This window comes from Nerophis ophidion, linkage group LG11, assembly GCF_033978795.1.
Source record: "Nerophis ophidion isolate RoL-2023_Sa linkage group LG11, RoL_Noph_v1.0, whole genome shotgun sequence".
In the NCBI taxonomy this organism is placed as follows: domain Eukaryota; kingdom Metazoa; phylum Chordata; class Actinopteri; order Syngnathiformes; family Syngnathidae; genus Nerophis; species Nerophis ophidion.
The window spans coordinates 2169748-2193031 of NC_084621.1; the positions used below are offsets into that span (position 1 = coordinate 2169748).

Below are 23284 nucleotides of genomic sequence, written 5' to 3' on the forward strand. Positions count from 1 at the left end.
TAATAGGTCCCTATTTAAGTAAGGTACAGTATTAGAACGGAATGGCGGCTACAGATTCTGTGTACTTTATGTAAATAAACAGGCAGGCTATGCAAGAGTTTTACCTCTCTGACGTTGGGCAGCTCCAGGATGTCAGAGAATACGTATAGACCAGGCGTCTCCAGTAGTGAGCTGACAGCCTGGGCCAGTGCAGGACCGGACAGAGACAGGAGATGCTCCACCTCCATCTGAAATAACGTACAAGACACAGAGGTGGAGGGTTAATTGCAACATTCAAACAACAGCTGTGGTACATTAAAGCAATATCACTGTTTTAATCTCGGGCAAATTTCACTGTTCTAATCTATTCCACACTGTGTTATGATGACAGAAAACATAATTGGAGGGACAATGTTGCACAGGGACTTCCTACACTCTTTTCATGCCCTTCAAAGGGAGATCCAGTCTCTTGTTGTGCAATGAAAGGACATCCGATTGAACACGAGCCTACGGCCTCATTTCATGTGTAAAAGCACACAGTGGAACATCTGATTTGGGGGATTTCTCAACAAATCTTACAATTTAAAAAATTCTGAAAATATATTTTGCATATGTAATGCAAAGGTGAGCTGCATCTAATGGTTAATGTTATAACTGCCAGTGTAAAAACAACAAAACCCTGTACCTTAACTTTGATATAAGGATGACATGTGCATTGTCAATGTCACAGTTTTTATAAGACTTTTACAGAACATTTTGGTCAAATTTCGAATTTTAGAAGTTTAGGGGTATTTGATTTAAGAGCAAGGGTTTCCGAAGTGCAGCTTTTTTGTTGAACCTCGACATGTTCTGAATTTTAAATACAATCCTTATTAATGAGGTGTATAAGACTAGGAGCGATTTGATTTGTCGCCTATAAGTTAAACAATACATAATGTTTCATTTCAAATATCTTAGCAAATACTGATGCACACTGAATTGGTTTTAGCATCTTAAATATACCGTATAAGTCGCTCCGGAATATAAGTCGCACCTGCCGAAAATGCACAATAAAGAAGGAAAAATACATATATAAGTCACACTGGAGTATAAGTCGCATTTTTTAGGGAAGTTTATTTGATAAAACCCAACACCAAGAATAGACATTTGAAAGGCAATTTAAAATAAATAAAAATAGTGAACAACAGGCTGAATAAGTGTAGGTTATATGAGGCGTAAATAACCAACTGAGAAGGTGCCTGGTATGTAAACGTAACATATTATGGTAAGAGTCATTCAATTAACTATAACATAGAGAACATGCTATACGTTTACCAAACAATCTGTCACTCCTAATCACTAAATCCCATGAAATCTTATACGTCTTACGTGAATGAGCTAAATAATATTATTTGATATTTTACGTTAATGTGTTAATAATTTCAACCCATAAGTCCCTCCAGAGTATAAGTCGCACCCCTGGCCAAACTGAAAAAAATGCGACTTATGGTCCGAAAAATACGGTACAAAATGAATCAAAGAAAGAGGGAAGAGGCCATGCTAATCGCTAGCTAGCTTGAAAATAAAGAAGCAATACAGAGGAGTAATAAGTGCTTAGTACACTTGAACAGAAGTCCAGCTAAACCGCGGTAAAGCAGAGATTGGGATGGGCAATAAGGCTTACAATACATTTCAGAATATACAGTACAGTAAATTGCAGCCTCCTGCAATAATAGATGTCATTGTAGTCTTTGAAAAGTCATGTTACCGCTACAAATAAATTAAATTGACGCTAATCTATCCGTTTTTTGTCTTTTTTCCCCAAATAAGAATTGATAAGAGAACCGATAAGGAACCGAATCGTTAATCAGAATCCAAAGTGGAAACGTAACCTGAACAATCTTATCAATTCTTATCCCAAGAAGTAATCTTTGGGAATGCGACTGGTCGTGTCTTCCGGTACCGATCGTGTAGTCACAAAAGCGTAAGTATCCCAAAAATCAGAAAATATTAAATTCCCACACATCAGCAGTCAAAAGAGTAGGTAGCTACTTGTGACCAATTTTGAAATGGTTCTAATGAAATGTATATGCCACAGAATATATCTTAATATTGCTATCAAAAAAGGCTGAAAGTGCTACATCACCCATCCCTTGTTCAGATTCAAGCTTATACTTCTGAACTACTGCACACAAGAAGGTTAAAGGTTGTCAAATCTTGCACCATTACTGTGTTTAATGTGCCATTCATGTGTTATTTTTCTCACAAGTACACCACGTGGTTCCGCTGTTTTTAGATGTCTGCATTACTTGGCAAGACTTAACAATTAATTGGCCAGAAGTCATTCATCCATCCATCCATTCATTCATTCATTTTCTACAGGTTGTCCCTTTTTGGGCTGCTGGGGGGCCGAAGCCTATCCCAGCTGCACTCAGGCGGAAGGCGTTGTACATCATGGACAAGTCGCCACCTCATCACAGGGCCAACACAGATAGACAACATTCACACTCACATTCACACACTAGAGACCATTTAGTGTTGCCAGTCAGCCAATCCCCTGTCTTTGGAGGTGGTAGGAAGCCACAGTATGGGGAGAACATGCAAACTCACATAAAAAAAAAACGAACCCAGGACTTACTCACTGTGAGGCATGAGCAGTCATCACTGTGTTGCCCCATAAGTCATTCACCATTTTTTAAATTACCGTATTTTCCGAACTTTAAGGCGCACTTAAAATCCTTTTTTTCCCTCTCAAAACTCGATAGTGCGCCTAATGTACTGAATAATTCTGGTTTTGCTTACCAATCTCGAAACAATTTTATTTGGTGCATGGTGTAATGCTAAATATTACCAGTAGATGACAGTCAAACATAAGAGATATGTGTAGACTGCAATATGATGGCAATATGACTCAAGTAAACAACACCAACATTTTATATGTTCCATTGAAAATGTACACACGGCGCTCAAAAATCTATCAAAATGTTTTAGTACGACTTCGGTAAGATATGAAGCCGTACTGCTTGATGGATTGTTGGCGCATTAAACATACAAGTATTATTATGGTGTGTGTACAAGGTAAGACACATCTGGCATTTTGTTTCGCAATATTATGCAAAAGCAACTTTTCTTACCTTCTGATCTGTATTTGGGATCTGCATAAGTCCTGAAAAAATTGCGCATGTCTGCCTTTGCAGTCCATGGCGACTACGTACTACGTAGTCGATAAGCTTCTTCTTTTTCCTCTATCTTCTTGTAATGGGACATTCATCCTCCGCTGTTGCCATTTCTAATATAAAGTAGTGTAAAGTTCCTACTTATATCCGTCAGTAAACTCGCCATGAAAGCGCTAAAACATACCGTGTAGTGAGTTTACATTATTCACACAAGAAATTTAGTTATAAGAAAGTTCCGGTTGGACAGTTATTCACTGGACACATTCGGAAACATTTGGAAACAACGTGTTGTTTCCAAACAACGTGTTGTTTCCAAATGGGGAGATGCTGCTTCGTTATTGATTTAAGTGAAGTCTGAATGTCATTAAAAAGTTAGCTCCATCTTTTGACACTTCTTTCACTCGCGTACTTGCACGCACCACCGCTACAACAAAGATGACGGGGAGAAAACCCTGTAGAAGGTGAGCCACAAAAATAAGTCCGCCCACAAAACAGCGAATCCAGAAGTGACTGTCAGAAAGTGGCTTGAAGATGATCTGTAAAACAATCTATGCAACATTTTGACCAAAGAACCACCATTAAATGTTTTGTAGACCAAAAGAAAGTGTTTTCAGTTTAAGAAAAAAAATATATATATGAATAAATGATAAATGGGTTGTACTTGTATAGCGCTTTTCTACCTTCAAGGTACTCAAAGCGCTTTGACACTACTTCCACATTTACCCATTCACACACACATTCACACACTGATGGAGGCAGCTGCCATGCAAGGCGCCAACCAGCACCCATCAGGAGCAAGGGTGAAGTGTCTTGCTCAGGACACAACGGACGTGACGAGGTTGGTACTAGGTGGGATTTGAACCAGGGACCCTCGGGTTGCGCATGGCCACTCTCCCACTGCGCCACGCCATCCCTATATATCTACATATTACTCCTTTAATCCACTTTATAATCTGGTGGGCCTTATATATATAAAAAAAGATTGAAAATAGGCCATTCATCGGCAGTGCGCCTTATAATCAAGTGCGCCCTATGGTCCGGAAATTACGGTATATTAAAACTTTGAGGAAAGGGGACATTGGGTATTAGTTTTGATTATACATGATTTATGGTATATATAATCAAGTATAAACACAGCATACGTTGTGAAAATACAACTTCGGACTAACAAAGTAAGCACCGAGTATGGTCAATTCCTGGCTCAGAGGCAGAAGAAATAACAAGCCAAAAGTTATATGTATGTATGAGTGAACTTGTCAAATTAAAAGCGAGAGAACAAAAGATCCCAGTGCACAGTTATTGACTTGGTTGTGCTATTTTAGGTGCTTCCTCACACCGAACACATATCGGCCCACATGGGACACGTCGTCTACCGATACAGGATACAATTATTCAGCTTGCGTCAGACTACTTTCACGACTCCGGGCCATGTCTTAAAATTAATACCACAAAGAGAGGGCAAAACACTTCTGACTAGTTATTATTATTCATCTTATGATGATACTTATTGAAAGGAATTTGCATGTTATCAACTAATATTGGATGCCATCATTCTAAAGCATGCGTCTATCGTAACCATCGAGAGTGCCACCGGTTTAGAAAACATATTTCAGCTAAGTGAGGTGAATAATTGAGTGGGTTGTTGTTGCAAACGAATAACCGGACTGCGGCTTGTTTTTTTATAGGCCTGTGGTAGATTGTAGAAATAAAATTAAAAAAAAAAAAAGGCATTGAGTAATGGAAAAAAACTGACACTAATTACTAACAATAACAAAATAAAACATTTGCCTGGGATGCCTTTTTCTAATTACATTCACATGCATCATGATCAATTATGCAAATTAGACAATGAGATCATCTAGACACCCTCGAACAACACACCGGACATTTACATAGCAGTCCTGTGGGGAACACTGGAGCAGACATACACTAACAGGCGTACAATGCTCAGCTTCCGTCTGTGCGTAGACAATATTGGTTTCTGGGTTTAACTCTATTTGTTTACAAATACTGGACACGATCGCTCCTTTCAAATTCCGCCGCACTAAAGCCACGCCTCAGCCCTGGTTGACTGACGTCACTCGTGCAGCTAGGCGTAAGTGTCGGATTGCAGAGAGAAAGTGGAAAAAAGACAGGCTGCATGTGTCCTTTGCCGTTTTTAAAGAAAGAATGCTTTCCTTTCAGATGACTGTAAAAGCAGAGAGGAATATATATCTATCTCAGATTATATCTTCTAACTGTAGCAACCCCAGAGTTCTGTTCAAAACTATTAACTTTGTCATTGATGCTCCCAAATCTGTTGGTTTTGATACTTCTTTTGAATTCTGTGAAAATTGTCTCAATTTTTTCACTGACAAAATCGTGTACCCTAGAGACAGTTTATCCCAGCCTTCATATGACCCTTCTGTTCCTCTGCATTTCTCTTCTGTTTTCCATCAGTTTGAGCCGGTGTCCTTTTCTTTTTTCAAATGACAGAGTTAGTCATATGAAGCCCTCTGGTTCCCCTGCAGATGCCCTCCCACCTCGCCTGTTTAAGGAGGTACTTGCTACTATTGGATCAAGTGTCCTTAACATTATCAATAGTAGCCTCTCTTCTGGAATTGTTCCAGTAGCCTTTAAACATGCAGTGGTACGACCTCTACTTAATAAACCAAGCCTCGACCCCTCTCTCCTCTCTAACCTTAGACCCATCTCCAATCTTCCATACATTTCCAAAATATTAGAGAAGGTTGTCTACAGTCAGTTGTTTCCCTTCTTAGAGGATAATGGTATCACTGAGCTGTTCCAGTCCGGTTTTAAAGCCCTCCACAGCACAGAGTCAGCGCTTCTAAAAGTTTTTAACGATATCCTCCTGTCAACTGATTCTGGCAAATATATTGTCCTGGTGCTTTTAGATCTGTCCGCTGCGTTCGACACCGTCGACCACGCCACCTTAATCACTCATCTTGAAAACTGTGTGGGTATTAAGGGCGCTGCCCTCAACTGGTTCCGGTCGTACCTAACCGACAGGAGTTTCTCTGTAAAACAGACAGTTTTATGTCTTCCACAGCTCCTTTACCACATGGGGTCCCCCAGGGCTCTATCCTTGCCCCAATCTTATTTGCGTTTAACCTTCTCTCCTTTGGTTCTATTTTTAGGAAGTACGGTATTGCATTTCATTTTTATGCCGATGATTGTCAGATCTATTTTCCCATGGCACAAAATAACACGGTTCAACGTCTCATTGACTGCCTGCACGACATCAAAGCCTGGCTTTCAGCTAACTTCCTGAGCCTAAATGAAGACAAAACAGAAGTTATGTTGTTCGGTCCAAGTCGCTCTCCCTCCCCCAACGTTGACCTCGGCATTCTGACCCCGTATCTCAGCGACTGTGTCACAAACCTGGGGGTAAAGTTCGACTCAGATTTTAAATTTGAAAAACAAATCAGCAGCGTCGTTCAAAAAAGCTTTTATCAATTACGCCAAATAGCCAAAGTGAAACCGCTTCTAACAGGACATGATCTCGAGAAATTAACCCACGCCTTTATCTCAAATGGTTTAGACTACTGCAATGCCCTGTATGTCGGCATTAGCCAGGCCTCCCTCGCCCGCATGCAGCTCGTGCAGAACTCTGCTGCTCGTCTGCTAACACAGACCCGCAGACGTGAGCACATCACCCCTATATTAGCATCCCTTCACTGGCTCCCTGTGCGTTACCGAATCAATTTTAAACTCTTCCTATTGGTTTTCAAATGTCTAAACGACCTCGCGCCAACATATCTCTCCGACCTCCTTCAGCCTTACTGCCCCACTCGATCCCTAAGATCAGCCGCTACTGACGGTCCCTGACACAAGGCTGAAGCTTAGAGGTGACAGAGCATTCGCCGCTGCTGCTCCCAAACTATGGAACGACCTACCTCTGAGTGTTAGACAAGCCTCCTCTCTTCCTGTTTTTAAATCTCTCTTAAAAACATACTTTTATTCCATGGCTTTTAACACTGAGTAGTATCCATCCTACAATGGCGCACCATTATACACCAGCTGTGAACCTGTTTTTATGTTTTATTTATTTTATTTTATTTATTTATTTTTTATCATGTTCTGTTTGTGTTGTGTTGTGTTTGCTCGGTTCTCGTTTTTAACCCATTGTACAGCACTTTGGCTACACCTGTGGTAAATGTTAAATGTGCTATATAAATAAAGTTGATTTGATTATGTACCGTATTTTCCGCACTATAAGGCGCACCGGATTATAAGGCGCACCTTCAATGAATGGCCTATTTTAAAGCTTTGTTCATATATAAGGCGCACCGCATTATAAGGCGCATAGAATAGATGCTACAGTAGAGTCTGGGGTTACGTTATGCATCCTTTAGATGGAGCTGCGCTATAGGTCAGTCAAACTTTATTAATAGATTACAAACCAGCGTTCTGACAACTCCATTTACTCCCAAAATGAATAAACAGCTGTTTTATTATTTTCCCCGATTCAATAAACACGTAAAAAACAGTCTGACACTGTAAATCAAACGTTAGTGCAATCACAATATAGTAACACTCGAAATAGTGCAAAGCAATAATATATCAATAACTCAATGTTGCTCAAACGATAATGTCACACAACACAACACACAAAAGAAACATGTAAAGCTCACTCTATTAAGTTATTCCTCATCCACGAATCCCTCAAATTCTTCTTTTTCAGTGTTTGAATCAAACAGTTGGGCGAATACGGCATTTAACGTGCCCGGCTCCGTCTCGTCGAAGTCGTCATTAAACGAGTCAGTGTCGCTGCTGTTAATGTTAAATTTTCTCGCTGCTGCTCTATTCCCGTCTTCTACTGTGTGACTGATCGCCTTGAGTTTAAACTCTACGTCGTAAGCGTGTCTCTTAATAGGAGCCATTTTGGGGTCATTACATAAACACACAGAAACGGCACGTCTCCCGCAGTCATATATCCCAGCATGCACCGCGCGCTGCTTCTTCTACGGGGGAAAATGAAGTTGGTGGCTGCTTACCGTATTTCCGAGACCTCCATCCATCCATCCATTTTTTACCACATATTGTGGCTCAATATTGGTTCATATATAAGGCGCACAGGATTATAAGGCGCGCTTGTCAGCTTTTGAGAAAATTTGAGGATTTTAGGTGCGCCTTATAGTGCGGAAAATACGGTAATTGTGGTAAGCAGCAGAGGACATCATAAGATGTAAAACAAAAGTCTAGCATCCATCAGCTGACAGTCAGGTCAGTAGATCACAGGGACACATACATCCCAAGTGAAATGAAATTTCGCATCAGCAAACCATGGGGGTTTTGATAGGTTTGACAAGCGGAAAAAAAGCAAGTGAGGCAAGAATTCTGCACACAGATGCACTAGATGTTAAACATTAGACCCTATTCTGGTTGATATCATGATTTTTTTCTATGTTTAAAACACTTCCTTGTGGTCTACATAACATGTAAGGGAGGTTCTTTGGTCAACATTTTGCACTGATAATGTTTTACAAACTATTTCTCTCCGCCTTCTTTGTTGTAGTTTTTAGTGCTTCCGTAGCGATTCTACTGACAGATTAACTAGCTGGGACCCCCGCATCCCCAAAAGGGACAAGTGGTAGGATGTGTGAGAAAGGACAACAGTGGAGGATACCTGTGCACGCACGAGACAGTCTGCCCCAAAACAAGAGAAGAGATAAAAAAATGAGTTTATTGACTACAGCGTCGGATTACAATGGCAGACGCACGCAGAGCCCTTTGGTAACATTTATACCATATATGGTTAATCCGGTAACACCATTGGTGCAAAAATGTCACAGGACGAGCAAATTCCAAACGGCTTATTTGGCGGATGTATGAAGTGGGGCAAGATTATTTGATAAATATCGTTGCAATGCCTCCATGGTTTGATTTAAAATTTGTGGGACTTATGCAGATCCCCAAATACACAACAGCAGGTACCAATAGGTAAAAAAAACTTGATTTTGCATTACAGGGCCCCTTCAAATAATAAACCCTCGAGTCTCTCGACAGTTCATACTGCTAAATTGTATTTTGGAAAAAGGTTGTCATAAACGTTACTTAATTCTTAAAAAAAATAATACAAAAGAAAACACATTTCTATGCATATGTAAATTTATTTGGTTATAAACATGTATTTATTTATTATTTATTATTATTATGGGATTTGCGGCCTCATGTTTTGGACACTCGGTCACCACCTGGTGGTGAGTTGGCTGCGATGGTGGGGGAGGATGCCGGACAGATCTGGCAGGCCCAAACGCATTGTGAGAGTTTGCTGGGAACGTCTGGCAGAGTCTCCTGTCAGAAAAAGTTTCAATTCCCACCTCCGGAGGAACTTTGAACATGTCACGAGGGAGGTGCTGGACATTAAGTCCGAGTGGACCATGTTCCGCACCTCTATTGTCGAGGCGGCTGATCGGAGCTGAGGCCGCAAGGTAGTTGGTGCTTGTCGTGGCGGTAAATCTAGAACCCGCTGGTGTACACCAGCGGTGAGGGATGCCGTCAAGCTGAAGAAGGAGTCCTATCGGGTTCTTTTGGCTCATAGGACTCCAGAGGCAGAAGACAGGTACCAACAGGCCAAGCGGTGTGCAGCTTCAGCGGTCGCAGAGGCAAAAACTCGGACATGGGAAGAGTTCGGGGAAGCCATGGAAAACGACTTCCGGACGGCTTCGAAGCGATTCTGGACCACCATCCGCCGCCTCAGGAAGGGGAAGCAGTGCACTGTCAACACCGTGTATGGTGCGGATGGTGTTCTGCTGACCTCGACTACGGATGTTGTGGATAGGTGGAAGGAATACTTCGAAGACCTCCTCAATCCCACCAACACGTCGTCCTATGAGGAAGCAGTTCCTGGGGAATCTGTGGTGGACTCTCCTATTTCTGGGGCTGAGGTTGCTGAGGTAGTTAAAAATCTCCTCGGTGGCAAGGCCCCGGGGGTGAATGAGTTCCTTAAGGCTCTGGATGCTGTGGGGCTGTCTTGGTTGACAAGACTCTGCAGCATCGCGTGGACATCGGGGCCGGTACATCTGGATTGGCAGACCGGGGTGGTAGTCCCTCTCTTTAAGAAGGGGGACCGGAGGGTGTCTTCCAACTATCGTGGGATCACACTCCTCAGCCTTCCCGGTAAGGTTTATTCAGATGTACTGGAGAGGAGGCTACGCCGGATAGTCGAACCTCGGATTCAGGAGGAACAGTGTGGTTTTCGTCCTGGTCGTAAAACTGTGGACCAGCTCTATACTCTCGGCAGGGTTCTTGAGGGTGCATGGGAGTTTGCCCAACCAGTCTACATGTCTTTTGTGGACTTGGAAAAGGCGTGTCCCTCGGGAAGTCCTGTGGGGAGTGCTCAGAGAGTATGGGGTATCGGACTGTCTTATTGTGGCAGTCCGCTCCCTGTACGATCAGTGTCAGAGCTTGGTCCACATTGCCGGCAGTAAGTCGGACACGTTTCCAGTAAGGGTTGGACTCCGCCAAGGCTACCCTTTGTCACCGATTCTGTTCATAACTTTTATGGACAGAATTTCTAGGCGCAGTCAAGGCGTTGAGGGGTTCCGGTTTGGTGGCCGCGGGATTAGGTCTCCGCTTTTTGCAGATGATGTGGTCCTGATGGCTTCATCTGGCCGGGATCTTCAGCTCTCACTGGATCGGTTTGCAGCCGAGTGTGAAGCGGCCGGAATGAGAATCAGCACCTCCAAATCCGAATCCATGGTTCTCTCCCGGAAAAGGGTGGAGTGCCATCTCCGGGTTGGGGGGGGGGGGGGGGGGGGGGAGACCCTCCCCCAAGTGGAGGAGTTCAAGTACCTAGGAGTCTTGTTCACGAGTGGGGGAAGAGTGGATTGTGAGATCGACAGGCGGATCGGTGCGGCGTCTTCAGTAATGTGGACGCTGTATCGATCAGTTGTGGTGAAGAAGGAGCTGAGCTGGAAGGCAAAGCTCTCAATTTACCGGTCGATCCACGTTCCCATCCTCACCTATGGTCATGAGCTTTGGGTCATGACCGAAAGGATAAGATCACGGGTACAAGCGGCCCAAATGAGTTTCCTCCACCGTGTGGCGGGTCTCTCCCTTAGAGATAGGGTGAGAAGCTCTGTCATCCGGGAGGAACTAAAAGTAAAGCCACTGCTCCTCCACATGGAGAGGAGCCAGATGAGGTGGTTCGGGCATCTGGTTAGGATGCCACCCGAACGCCTCCCGAGGGAGGTGTTTAGGGCACGCCCAACTGGTAGGAGGCCACGGGGAAGACCCAGGACACGTTGGGAAGACTATGTCTCCCGGCTGGCCAGGGAACGCCTCGGGATTCCCCGGGAAGAGCTAGATGAAGTGTCTGGGGAGAGGGATGTCTGGGCTTCCCTGCTTGGGCTGCTGCCCCCCCGACCCGACCTCGGATAAGCGGAAGATGGCTGGATGGATGGATGGCATTTATTCATTTTCTTCTTTACTTCATGGATCTAAACTTTACCGCTCCAAGTATTTTTTTTCTATATTTGAATTGTATTATTTTCAGAAGGTTTTTGTTCTTTTTTTGGTCAAAGTAAGACAAAGAAATCAATCTGAAGTTGTCTTTATTTTGTTGTTTTGGATGCCATGATTTAAATAGTCCGGCCTGCGTGAGCACAGATTTTCCTCCATGCGGGCCCCTGAGCTAAATGGAGTTTGATACCCATGACCTACAACATAAACTATGCCTTTTTTTTTGTTTTTCCTTTACTATCACATTGTTTCATTTATCAATGGACTTTGGGATGTGGGAAACAAATAATTGCCAAGAAACAATAAAGAGCTTAGAGTATTTTGGATACGGACTGGGGAAGCTGCAACACCAGAATTCTTCTGAGCAGCACTCGCTTAAATAAGAACAATAAAGATTACTACAAGCTATTTTACTGCAAGTGTTTAACTGAAATTAAATGCTTCTTTTCAAGTACATATAATATGGTAGCTTGTGTAGGGTTACGGTCAATGTAAACAACAATTAGACATTCTGCTCATGAGGGAAAGTTTAATAAAGGTTTTCCAATCGCTGCGTGATTTCTAACTCGGATTGAACACAGAAACGCTGTTCTGCAATGTTAACATTGGATAAGGCGTGATGGATTAGTTGATCATTAAATGTTGAAAATAAAGGTTTCATTTAGAGATTACGAGCAATTTACGGGCACATCACTAAATTATACATTTATTTAAAAAAAATGTAAATCAGCAAAAACAAGACGTCAGATTCTCCTAAAGCATTTTAGCTCAAGGGCCGCATGAAGGAAAATATATTCCCACACGGGTCAGACTGGTAAAATCATTGCATTAGAACTTCAAAATAAAGACAACTTCAGATTATTTTCTTTGTCTAACTTTGGCCAAAAATGGAACATGGCAAGACACATGAAGTAAGTTGAAAACTCTGAGGAAAACATTAGTGGATAGTCGTCTGTTTATTTCAATTCTATTTTTATTTACTTTATTACCTATTGTGCAATTTTATTTTATATCCCATATTTGTTCCCATTACCGCACCTTAAATTGGAGTCTTTAATCTCGTTATATGCAAATATATTGACAATAAAGTCCATTCTATTCTAGTGCAGTTTCAAAAACACCATGAAGAACACAATGAACTTAAGACTTTGTCTGTGTTTTTACAAAGCCAAAACAGTTTAAACACTTCCTGTTTGCATACTAACGTTGTTGTTTAGTTTATTTCGAATATGCAAGCATACAACATGATACATCACAATTTCCAGTTTGTCTTTTCAACATGTTCGAAAAGGAGTAGGAAGAAGCAGAGCTTATTTAAACCTACCCCTTTTCTTTTACATAATAATTGCTAAAACTTGTGTTCACTTCCTGTTCTCAATTTATTCACAATATACTCCATAAGTAATCACAATAAAAATAAATAAATAATACTCTGCAAATTAAGTTACATTTCATATATTGGAGATGAGTAATGTTATTTAGAAAAAATGAACGGATGATGGATGAAATGAATTCAGAATGTTTATCATGGTTCTTCTTTGTGCTTTGTAAACACTTTAAGTTGGAAGAGTTTCTTGAAGTGGATCATATTAGTACATTGTTTGATTGCTTCGCTTAATCCATTCCATAATTTAATTCCATATACAGATATACTGAAGGTCTTAAGTGTTGTACGTGCATACAAATGTTTTAAATTACATTTTTCTCAAAGATTATATTTCTCCTCTTTTTTGAGAAGAATTGTTGTATATTCTTGGGTAGCTGATTATAGTTTGCATTGTGTATAATTTTAGCTGTTTGCAAATTCACTATGTCGTGGAATTTTGATATTTTTGATTCAACAAATAAAGGGTTTGTATGTTCTCTATATCCAACATTAATAGAGGGTTAACGTTGGCAGTTTATTAAAAATGTTTGGAAAAGCAACCGATTGTTTCCACAAACATAATAAATTGGCGGGCCGGGATCTGGCCCACGGGCCTTGACTTTGATGCCTGAGTCCTAAAGCATTGCTTTTCAATCATGTTATTGAAAGCAGGTGGCCCTGTGGTTAGAGCAGGGGTGTCCAAACATTTTCCACTGAGGGCCGCAGACTGAAAAATCAAAGTATGCGGGGGCCATTTTGATATTTTTCTTTTTTAAAAGCAATAGTTGTTTTTTTTTACCTTTATGGCTTTCCTCAAGTTTGGTACCCGGTCTCCGGAAGGGTCTCAGTCATAAAAATGTTAGAAATAAGCCATACATTTTTTTTTTTTCATTTAACGCTTGAATCTCGGGATCAACTTCAGGTCTGTCTGTCGTTATAAACATTTTTTTAAATGTTGTTTATTATGTTTATGGCCTTTATGTCAAAGTCCTTATTTATATGGCAAACACACAAACTATGCAACATTTTCCCCCAAAGCATTTCAAAGTGGAATATTTGACGTGAAGTAATTGTAACCCTAAATAGGTCATTAATTCATAACAATAAAAAAAGAATAAGTGTTGAAAATAAGCCAAATGTATATTTATATATTTTTACTTTTAACGCTTAAGTCTTTAGATCTCTTGATTATAAGATTTTTTTCGTACTATTTTGTTTGTTTGATGCCCTTTTTGTGAAAGAAAACTTTGTCTCGCACAAAATATGCAATATTATCCCCCCAAAATATTTGAAAGCGAAATTGTTCCAGTGAAGTAATTGGAGCCTTCAGCAGGTCAATAACAGTCCGCATGGTAGCTTTGTGTTATTAGTGTCAACACTGCAACTTTTTCTTGTTACATGTCACTATTTACTCTTTTATTACACTCGTTTATGTTTTAAATTTTTATTATAGTATTTTTTAGATTGGGCCGGGGGCCATTAACAAATTAGCTGGGGGCCACAAATGGCCCTCGGGCCGCACTTTGGACAAGCCTGGGTTAGAGTGTCCGCCCTGAGATCGGTAGGTCGTGAGTTCAAAACCCGGCGGAGTCATACCAAAGACTATAAAAATGGCACCAATTACCTCCCTGCTTGGCACTCAGCATCAAGGGTTAGAATTGGGGGTTGAATAACCAAAATGATTCCCGGGCAGGGCCACCGCTGCTGCTCACTGCTCCCCTCAACTCCCAGGGGGTGATTAATCAAATGCAGAGGTTAATTTCACCCCACCTAGTGTGTGTGTGACTATCAGTGGTATTTTAACTTGAACTTTATTCCCCAATAAATGTCAGGCAATGTTGCTATTACTTAAAGGCCTACTGAAAGCCACTACTAGCGACCACGCAGTCTGATAGTTTATATATCAATGATGAAATATTAACATTGCAACACATGCCAATACGGCCGCTTTACTTTACTAAATTGCAATTTTAAATTTCCCGCGGGGTATCCTGTTGAAAACGTCGCGGAATGATGACGCTTATGTTGATGCGTGCTTGTGATGTTATTGGTTGGAGCGGACATTTTATCCCAGCACCACTCACGGCTAAAAGTCGTCTGCTTTAACAGCATAATTACTCAGTATTTTGGACATCTGCGTTGCTGAATCTTTTGCAATTTGTTCAATTAATAATGGAGACTATAAAGAAGAATGCTGTTGGTGGAAAGCGGTGGATTGCAGCTGCCTTTAGCAACCAAAACACAACCGGTGTTTCTTTGTTTGTTGTGAAGCTTTAATATGGAACAGAGCGGTCAAACGAACATGTTTCTCTACCACGTCTGTAAGAAAATTGTTGGAATAAGTCGGCTCTTACCGGAGACATGAGCGGAGTTTGTGTCGTTCCTCCTGTAGCAGCTGTCAAAGAGGCAGCTGCAACTTTCTTGGTTCCTCCTAGGATTCCATCAGAGACACTGGCGGTCACCACACCCCTCCGACTTTCAGGTATGACTTTATAATCTCACTAAAACACTAGTAACACAATAAGCAGATAAGGGATTTTCCAGAATTAACCTAGTAAATGTGTCTAATAACATCTGAATCGCTCCCACTGCCTTCGTCATTTTTTTTTCTAGTCCTTCACTCTAACTTTCCTCATTTACGAATCTTTCATCCTCGCTCAAATTAATGAGGAAATCGTCGTATTCTCGGTCCGAATCGCTCTCTTTTTCGTCGATGTTCTCTAATAAATCCTTTCAGCAAAAATATGGCAATATCGCGAAATTATCACGTATGACACATAGAATGGACCTGCTATCCCCGTTTGAATAAGAAAATAACATTTCAGTAGGCCTTTAAGCATTAAAGGAAGTATGTCTTGGCTCAAAAGTCGGTGTAAATCTTTGATCTATAACACTAACCAAGCCTTATATGCCAAATAAAAAGTTCGGGATTGTGTCCAAATGTCTTTTATATTCAAATGTGAGTAAATACAAAAGCGTCACAATCTCCCAGCACTTGTCTGGTTATTTACATGACAGCAGCGCGGTGTGTCGACAGTTAGCATATTAGCATCTTAGCATCCTCAGTGCTGTGGAACGCAAGGCCACAGTTTATTCTTATACTTCCCACAGAAGGCAATTACAACTAAATGACACCACAGGTCAATTAAGAGACGACACAAGCGTCCCAGTTGGCTGTAAATAAACACACATAAGGCAGTTGAGAGGAACTGTTACCTTGTTGTGTTGATTTCACGCAGATTAGCCGCTCAGGTCGACGGTGCATTCACTTCCGCCCAGCTCACGTACGACAACAAAGTAACGTGCAATCTGATTGGACAAATGAAGGAAAGGTAGGCGGGGTTTTCAGGCGAGCTGTGCGTCAGTGGATAAGACCAAACAGCGTCATCTAGCGCTGATCTGATGTTACAGCAACACAATTTGCACTGTTTTTGTACTTATTTTGATTGTTGTTTCTCGTCTGTTTGTAAATGCCCATCCATCCATTTTCTACTCCTTATTCCCTTTGTGGTCGTGGGAGGCGCTGGTGCTTATCCCAGCCACAATCGGTCGGAAGGCTGTGTACACCCTGGACAAGTCGCCACCTCATCACAGGGCCAACACAGATAGACAGACAACATTCACACACTAGGGCTGTTTGTAAATGTTGAAATGTATAAATAAAAGTTTAAAAATATATATATATATATATTTGTTTTTAAAGATGTGATATTTGGTTTTACACTGTATCAACAAAAATTTGAAAGGGAATTTTACCTTTGCAACCTCATTATTCTATTGGCTAAGTTTTATATTCATAAATGTAAGTTTCTCAATACCCGACCTGTCTTATGTGCCTTTAAAAAAGATTTAGAACCCTACATTAAAACACTCTCTACCTCTAACAACAAAAAAGCTGTGAAAACGATGATGCTGTGTTCCAAATTTAAGTTATTTACTGAAATTGAGTGAGCCTATTGCTTTGCACTTTGTTAATTTATATATATATATACATATATATATATAGATAAATAGATAGATAGATATCTGAAATGAGATAGTGACTTGTCCAGGGTGTACCCTGCCCTCCGCCCGATTGTAGCTGAGCTAGGTACCAGCGCCCCCCGCGACCCCAAAGGGAATAAGCGGTAGAAAATGGATGGAATATATATATATATATATATATATATATATATATATATATATATACATATATATATATATATATATATATATATATATACATCTTCTGCTTATGCGAGTTCGGGTTGCGGGGTCAGCAGCCTAAGCAGGGAAGCCCAGACTTTCCTCTCCCCAGCCACTTTGTCCAGGTCTTCCCGGGGGATCCCGGGGCGTTCCCAGGCCAGCCGGGAGACATAGTCTTCCCAATGTGTCCTGGGTCTTCCCCGTGGCCTCCTACCGGTTGGACGTGCCCTAAACACCTCCCTAGGGAGGCGTTCGGGTGGCATCCTGACCAGATGCCCGAACCACCTCATCTGGCTCCTCTCGATGTGGAGGAGCAGCGGCTCTACTTTGAGTCCCGGATGGGAGGAATATATATATATATATATATATATATATATATATATATATATATACATATTTGTATTCTATTTTAGTTACTTTGAATTTAAAACCCCCTGGCGCTGTTGTTTTATTTTGTACTGTTTTTGTACTTATTTTGATTATTGTTTCTCGTCTGTTTGTAAATGTTGAAATTTATTAAAAAAAAGTTAAAAAACAAAACATTGGCGGTGATGATCAAGAAGAACGCAAAGTTAGAATATAATTACAACACTTTATGTACATATTTATATACATATTTATATAATATTTACATATTTATATAATATGCAACTACAACCTCCATTCACAGACCGAGTCCCATTGCTTTTATGAGCCGTCGAGCGAGTCAAAAGCCGGAAAAAAAAAATATATATATATATATATATATATATATATATATTATTATTATTATTTTTTTTTTTTTAATTTATTATTTTTTTTTTTTATTTATTTATTTATTTATTTTTTTTTGTGTGTGTGTGTGTTTGTTTGTTTTTAAAAAATGTTTTTATTTTTTTTTATTTTTATTTGTGGCGGCCGTAATTCTTTCGTGGCGGGCCGCCACGAATAAATGAATGTGTGGGAAACCCTGATATGTATACACACACATATATACAGTATATATATATATGGGGGGGTGTTAAACACTTAATTTGGTTTTGTTTCTTTTCAGCAGTGCGGCCCTAAAGCCCCCAGGCCACACTTTGGACCTCGCTGCAAATGTTTAACTGTGTCAAAAGTCTGCACTTCTTGCCCCAGTGGAGGATTTAACAAACCTATGCATACATCCCAAGCAGCGACTAGCTGGTGTCTTATCAGCCTCCCTGGTACTGAAGTGATGACTTCTCAGTGTTAAAAGAGTCTGGCCTCAACCCCCCTTGATGCTTATTGACTTTTTGCGCCCCTCTCCATCTGCACCGACATCATCGTCCTCCTCGCAGGCTAAACACTCCCTAACAAGTGTGTGTTTCTTGCACTCAGCATCCTGCAGTCTGAGTCCCTTTCCCTCCCCTGATGATTTCAGACACCCATAATTGGCAATAAAAACAGAAAAAAAAGAGATAAAGCACGCTTAGAGCCCAGAGAGGGTCATATAAAGGAAAAGAAGAAGAAAAAAATGAGGACCAAAGTCTATAATTGTGAAATATTTCTCCTGCAGGGGCCGGTGGACTACAGCGGTTCAGCTTGATAATGTGCTTGTGAGGACCCTCGCTGCTTTAAAACAAACACCAGTGGGGGGGCTGTCAGCTTGATCTATTACTAACACTGCTCTTCACGCACACACACACACTCACACACACACACACACACGCTTCACTTGTTTCATTCGCTTGGTTCCTGCAAACATTTTTGTTCCCCAGGTTGATCAGATTCATGCTTCCACGGAGTAATCAAGACAGGTGCACACATACTCACACACACACACGCACGTACACAAACACACACACACATACATACGCACACACACACACACACACACACACACACACACACACACACACACACACACACACACACACACACACAAGTTCTGAAGGGCATTTTGATGTCTTTTTTCACTAATCTAGCAACAGCATCAGTACATTAAAAACTAGGAGTTGGAATCCATCATCCATTTCCTACTGCTTTTCCCTTTTGGGGTCGCTGGAGGCTATCTCAGCTGCATTCGGGCGGTAGGCGGGGTACACGCTGGACAAGTCGCCACCTCATTGCAGGTCAGAGGTGGATTAATCCATCAAAATATGGATAGTATCGAGACCTAGGTATCAGATTGATACGTCACGAGATTGAGAAGTTTGAATCTTATCTATAATTAACTTCACAAATATGACTGTGTTTTGTTGTTCATTTGTGGTAAAAAAAAACAACAAAAAAACAAATTCACATCCAAGTCGCAATCCTTATTCATTTCAATTCTAAATCTCAATCAATATTTTTCTTATATAGCCCTAAATCACGAGTGTCTCAAAGGGCTGCTTAATTACTGGTTTGCAAAAAATATGTTTAACCCAAATAGGTGAAATGACATAATCTCCCACGGCACACTAGTGGGAAATCAAAACAGAATACAATGATTTGCAGATCCTTTTCAACTTATATGAATTTTTTTTTTTGCAAATAATTATTAACTTAGAATTTAATGGCAGCAAAGTTGCAAAAAAGTTGACACAAGGGCCTTTTTACCACTGTGTTACATGGCCTTTTCTTTTAACAACACTCAGTAAACACTTGGGAACTGAGGAGACCAATTTTTGAAGCTTTTCAGGTGGAATTCTTGCTTGATGTACAACTTAAGTTGTTCAACAGTCCAGGGTCTCCGTTGTGGTATTTTAGGCTTCATATTGTGCCGCACATTTTAAATGGGAGACAGGTCTGGACTACAGGCCAGTCTAGAGCCCGCACTCTTTTACTCTGAAGCCACGCTGTTGTAACACGTGGCTCGGCATTGTCTTGCTGAAATAAGCAGGGGCGTCCATGATAACGTTGCTTGGATGGCATCAACTTTCTCAGTCTTTTTTGCCACAAGTTTTTAAAACAAGGTGCAGGCATCAAATTCCAAATAATCTTATATTTGCAAAAAATTAAGTCTTTCAGTTTGAACGTTAAGTACAGTATGTTGTCATTGCAGTCTATTCAATTGAATATAAGTGGAATGGGATTTGCAAATGCTTGTAGCTTGATTTTTTTTTTTTTTTTCACGATTTACACAACATGCCAACTTCACTGGTTTTGGGTTTTGTATTCAAACCATCTTATTTCACAATATTGCCATCTACTGGATGGGGTGGGGTATTACCACAATTGTCCCCTAATGCAGAATACAATACAGTACTGTGCTGTCACTTGATTTCATGGCATTTTTCACAAAATGAAAAAAATTACGCAAAAGGATTATGCAAAAAAAAAACTATTCAAAAAACGTTGTATATGGTAGGAAAATGCCATAAAATTTTGAGCAAGGTTAAAAAAAAAAAAAAAGAAGGTGAAACTCCAAATGTTTGTAAATAGAGATGTCCGATAATATTGGACTGCGGATATTATCAGCCGATAAATGCTTTAAAATGTAATATCGGAAATTATCGGTATCCGTTTCAAAAAGTAAAATGTATGACTTTTTAAAACGCCGCTGTACGGAGTGGAGGGAGAAGTACAGAGCGCCAATAAGCCTTAAAGGCACTGTCTTTGCGTGTTGGCCCAATCATATAATATCTACGGCTTTTCACACACATAAGTGAATGCAAAGCATACTTGGTCAACAGCCATACAGGTCACACTGAGGGTGGCCGTATGAACAACTTTAACACTGTTACAAATATGCGCCACACTGTGAACCCACACCAAACAAGAATAACAAACACATTTCGGGAGAACATCCACTCCGTAACTCAACATAAACACAACAGAACAAATACCCAGAACCCCTTGCAGCACTAACTCTTCCAGGACGCTACAATATACACCCCCGCTACCCCCTCCGCCCCACCTCAACCTCCTCATGCTCTTTCAGGGAGGACATGTCCCGTATTCCAAGCTGCTGTTTTGAGGCATGTTAAAACAGAAATAATGCACTTTGTGACTTCAATAATAAATATGGCAGTGCCATGTTGGCATTTTTTTCCATAACTTGAGTTGATTTATTTTGGAAAACCGTGTTACATTGTTTAATGCATCAAGCGGGGCATCACAACAAAATTAGGAATAAAAATGTGTTAATTCCACGACTGTATATATCGGCTGATATCGGAATCGGTAATTAAGAGTTGGACAATATCGGATATCGGCAAAAAAGCCATTATCGGACATTTCTCTTCGTAAACATACTTCTAATTTATTCAACAAAGTTGAGCCTTCTCACCTCACTGCTTTTCTAACATAGACAATACATTTTTTACACCTCTTTACTCTAGTCTAGTCAACAAGAATATAGCCATGTAAAATGAACCAATACAAATAATAAACAAGATGGCAGCTGAATCTACTTCGGTGTAATCAGAGATGATGTTTCCTCGAGAGGAAGATGGCATTGTCGATCCAAACTGGGGACGATCTTTTCACAGCTAATTAGGCGCTCGTGTGATTTATTTCTGCCTTGCTGCCGCATCGATTCATTGTCAGGTGAGAGTCAGAAGGTACAGAACAGTTCATGTTTATCTGTATTAGCTGTTATTTTCTACAAACCCCGTTTCCATATGAGTTGGGAAATTGTGTTAGATGTAAATATAAACAGAATACAATGATTTGCAAATCATTTTCAAGCCATATTCAGTTGAATATGCTACAAAGACAACATATTTGATGTTCAAACTCATAAACATTTTTTTGGGGCAAAAATTCATTAACTTTAGAATTTGATGCCAGCAACACGTGACAAAGAAGTTGGGAAAGGTGGCAATAAATACTGATAAAGTTGAGGAATGCTCATCAAACACTTATTTGGAACATCCCACAGGTGTGCAGGCTAATTGGGAACAGGTGGGTGCCATGATTGGCTATAAAAGCAGCTTCCCAAAAAATGCTCAGTCTTTCACAAGAAAGGATGGGGCGAGGTACACCCCTTTGTCCACAACTGCGTGAGCAAATAGTCAAACAGTTTAAGAACAACCTTTCTCAAAGTGCAATTGCAAGAAATTTAGGGATTTCAACATCTACGCTCCATAATATCATCAAAAGGTTCAGAGAATCTGGAGAAATCACTCCACGTAAGCGGCATGGCCGGAAACCAACATTGAATGACCGTGACCTTCCATCCCTCAGACGGCACTGTATCAAAAACCGACATCAATCTCTAAAGGATATCACCACATGGGCTCAGGGTCACTTCAGAAAACCATTGTCACTAAATACAGTTTGTCGCTACGTCTGTAAGTGCAAGATAAAGTTTTACCATGCAAAGCTAAAGCCATTTATCAACAACATCCAGAAACGTCGCAGGCTTCCCTGGGCCCAAGATCATCTAAGATGGACTGATGCAAAGCGGAAAAGTGTTCTGTGGTCTGACGAGTCTACATTTCAAATGGTTTTTGGAAATATTTGACATCGTGTCATCCGGACCAAAGGGGAAGCGAACCATCCAGACTGTTATCGACTCAAAGTTCAAAAGCCAGCATCAGTGATGGTATGGGGGTGCATTAGTGCCCAAGGCATGGGTAACTTACACATCTGTGAAGGCACCATTAATGCTGAAAGGTACATACAGGTTTTGGAACAACATATGCTGCCATCTAAGCGCCGTCTTTTTCATGGACGCCCCTGCTTATTTCAGCAAGACAATGCCAAGCCACGTGTTACAACAGCGTGGCTTTGTAGTAAAAGAGTGCGGGTACTTTCCTGGCCCGCCTGCAGTCCAGACCTGTCTCACATCGAAAATGTGTGGCGCATTATGAAGTGTAAAATAGAATTCCACTTTCAAAGCTTCAACAATTAGTTTCCTCAGTTCCCAAACGTTTATTGAGTGTTGTTAAAAGAAAAGGTGATGTAACACAGTGGTGAACATGCCCTTTCCCAACTACTTTGGCACGTGTTGCAGCAATGAAATTCTAAGTTAATTATTATTTGCAAAATAAAAAAAGTTTATGAGTTTGAACATCAAATATGTTGTCTTTGTAGCATATTCAACTGAATATGGGTTGAAAGTTATTTGCAAATCATTGTATTCTGTTTATATTTACATCTAACACAATTTCCCAACTCATATGGAAACAGGGTTTGTAGTAATCAGAGCAAAGGGAGGCTATTTTGAAGAAACTATAATATAAAAAATGTTTTCAGTTAT

At 40.6% G+C, this 23284-nt stretch overlaps 1 protein-coding gene across 2 annotated transcripts in view; it reads right to left on the reverse strand.

Annotated features, from left to right (window-relative positions):
* The window catches only part of cops7a (COP9 constitutive photomorphogenic homolog subunit 7A), a 96390-nt gene extending 80142 nt beyond the window's left edge, over positions 1–16248 (reverse strand). The window contains exons 1-3 of one of the 2 annotated variants that reach the window (XM_061914841.1): positions 16183–16248; positions 15321–15397; positions 105–227 (exon numbers count right to left, since the gene is read on the reverse strand). In XM_061914841.1, coding sequence (XP_061770825.1) covers positions 105–227; positions 15321–15397; positions 16183–16231 — 249 coding nt within the window. In that variant the 5' untranslated portion in view covers positions 16232–16248. The remainder of the gene's footprint in view (positions 1–104; positions 228–15320; positions 15398–16182) is intronic. The other variant, XM_061914842.1, reaches the window with a different exon arrangement.
* Positions 16249–23284: the final 7036 nt, after the last annotated feature.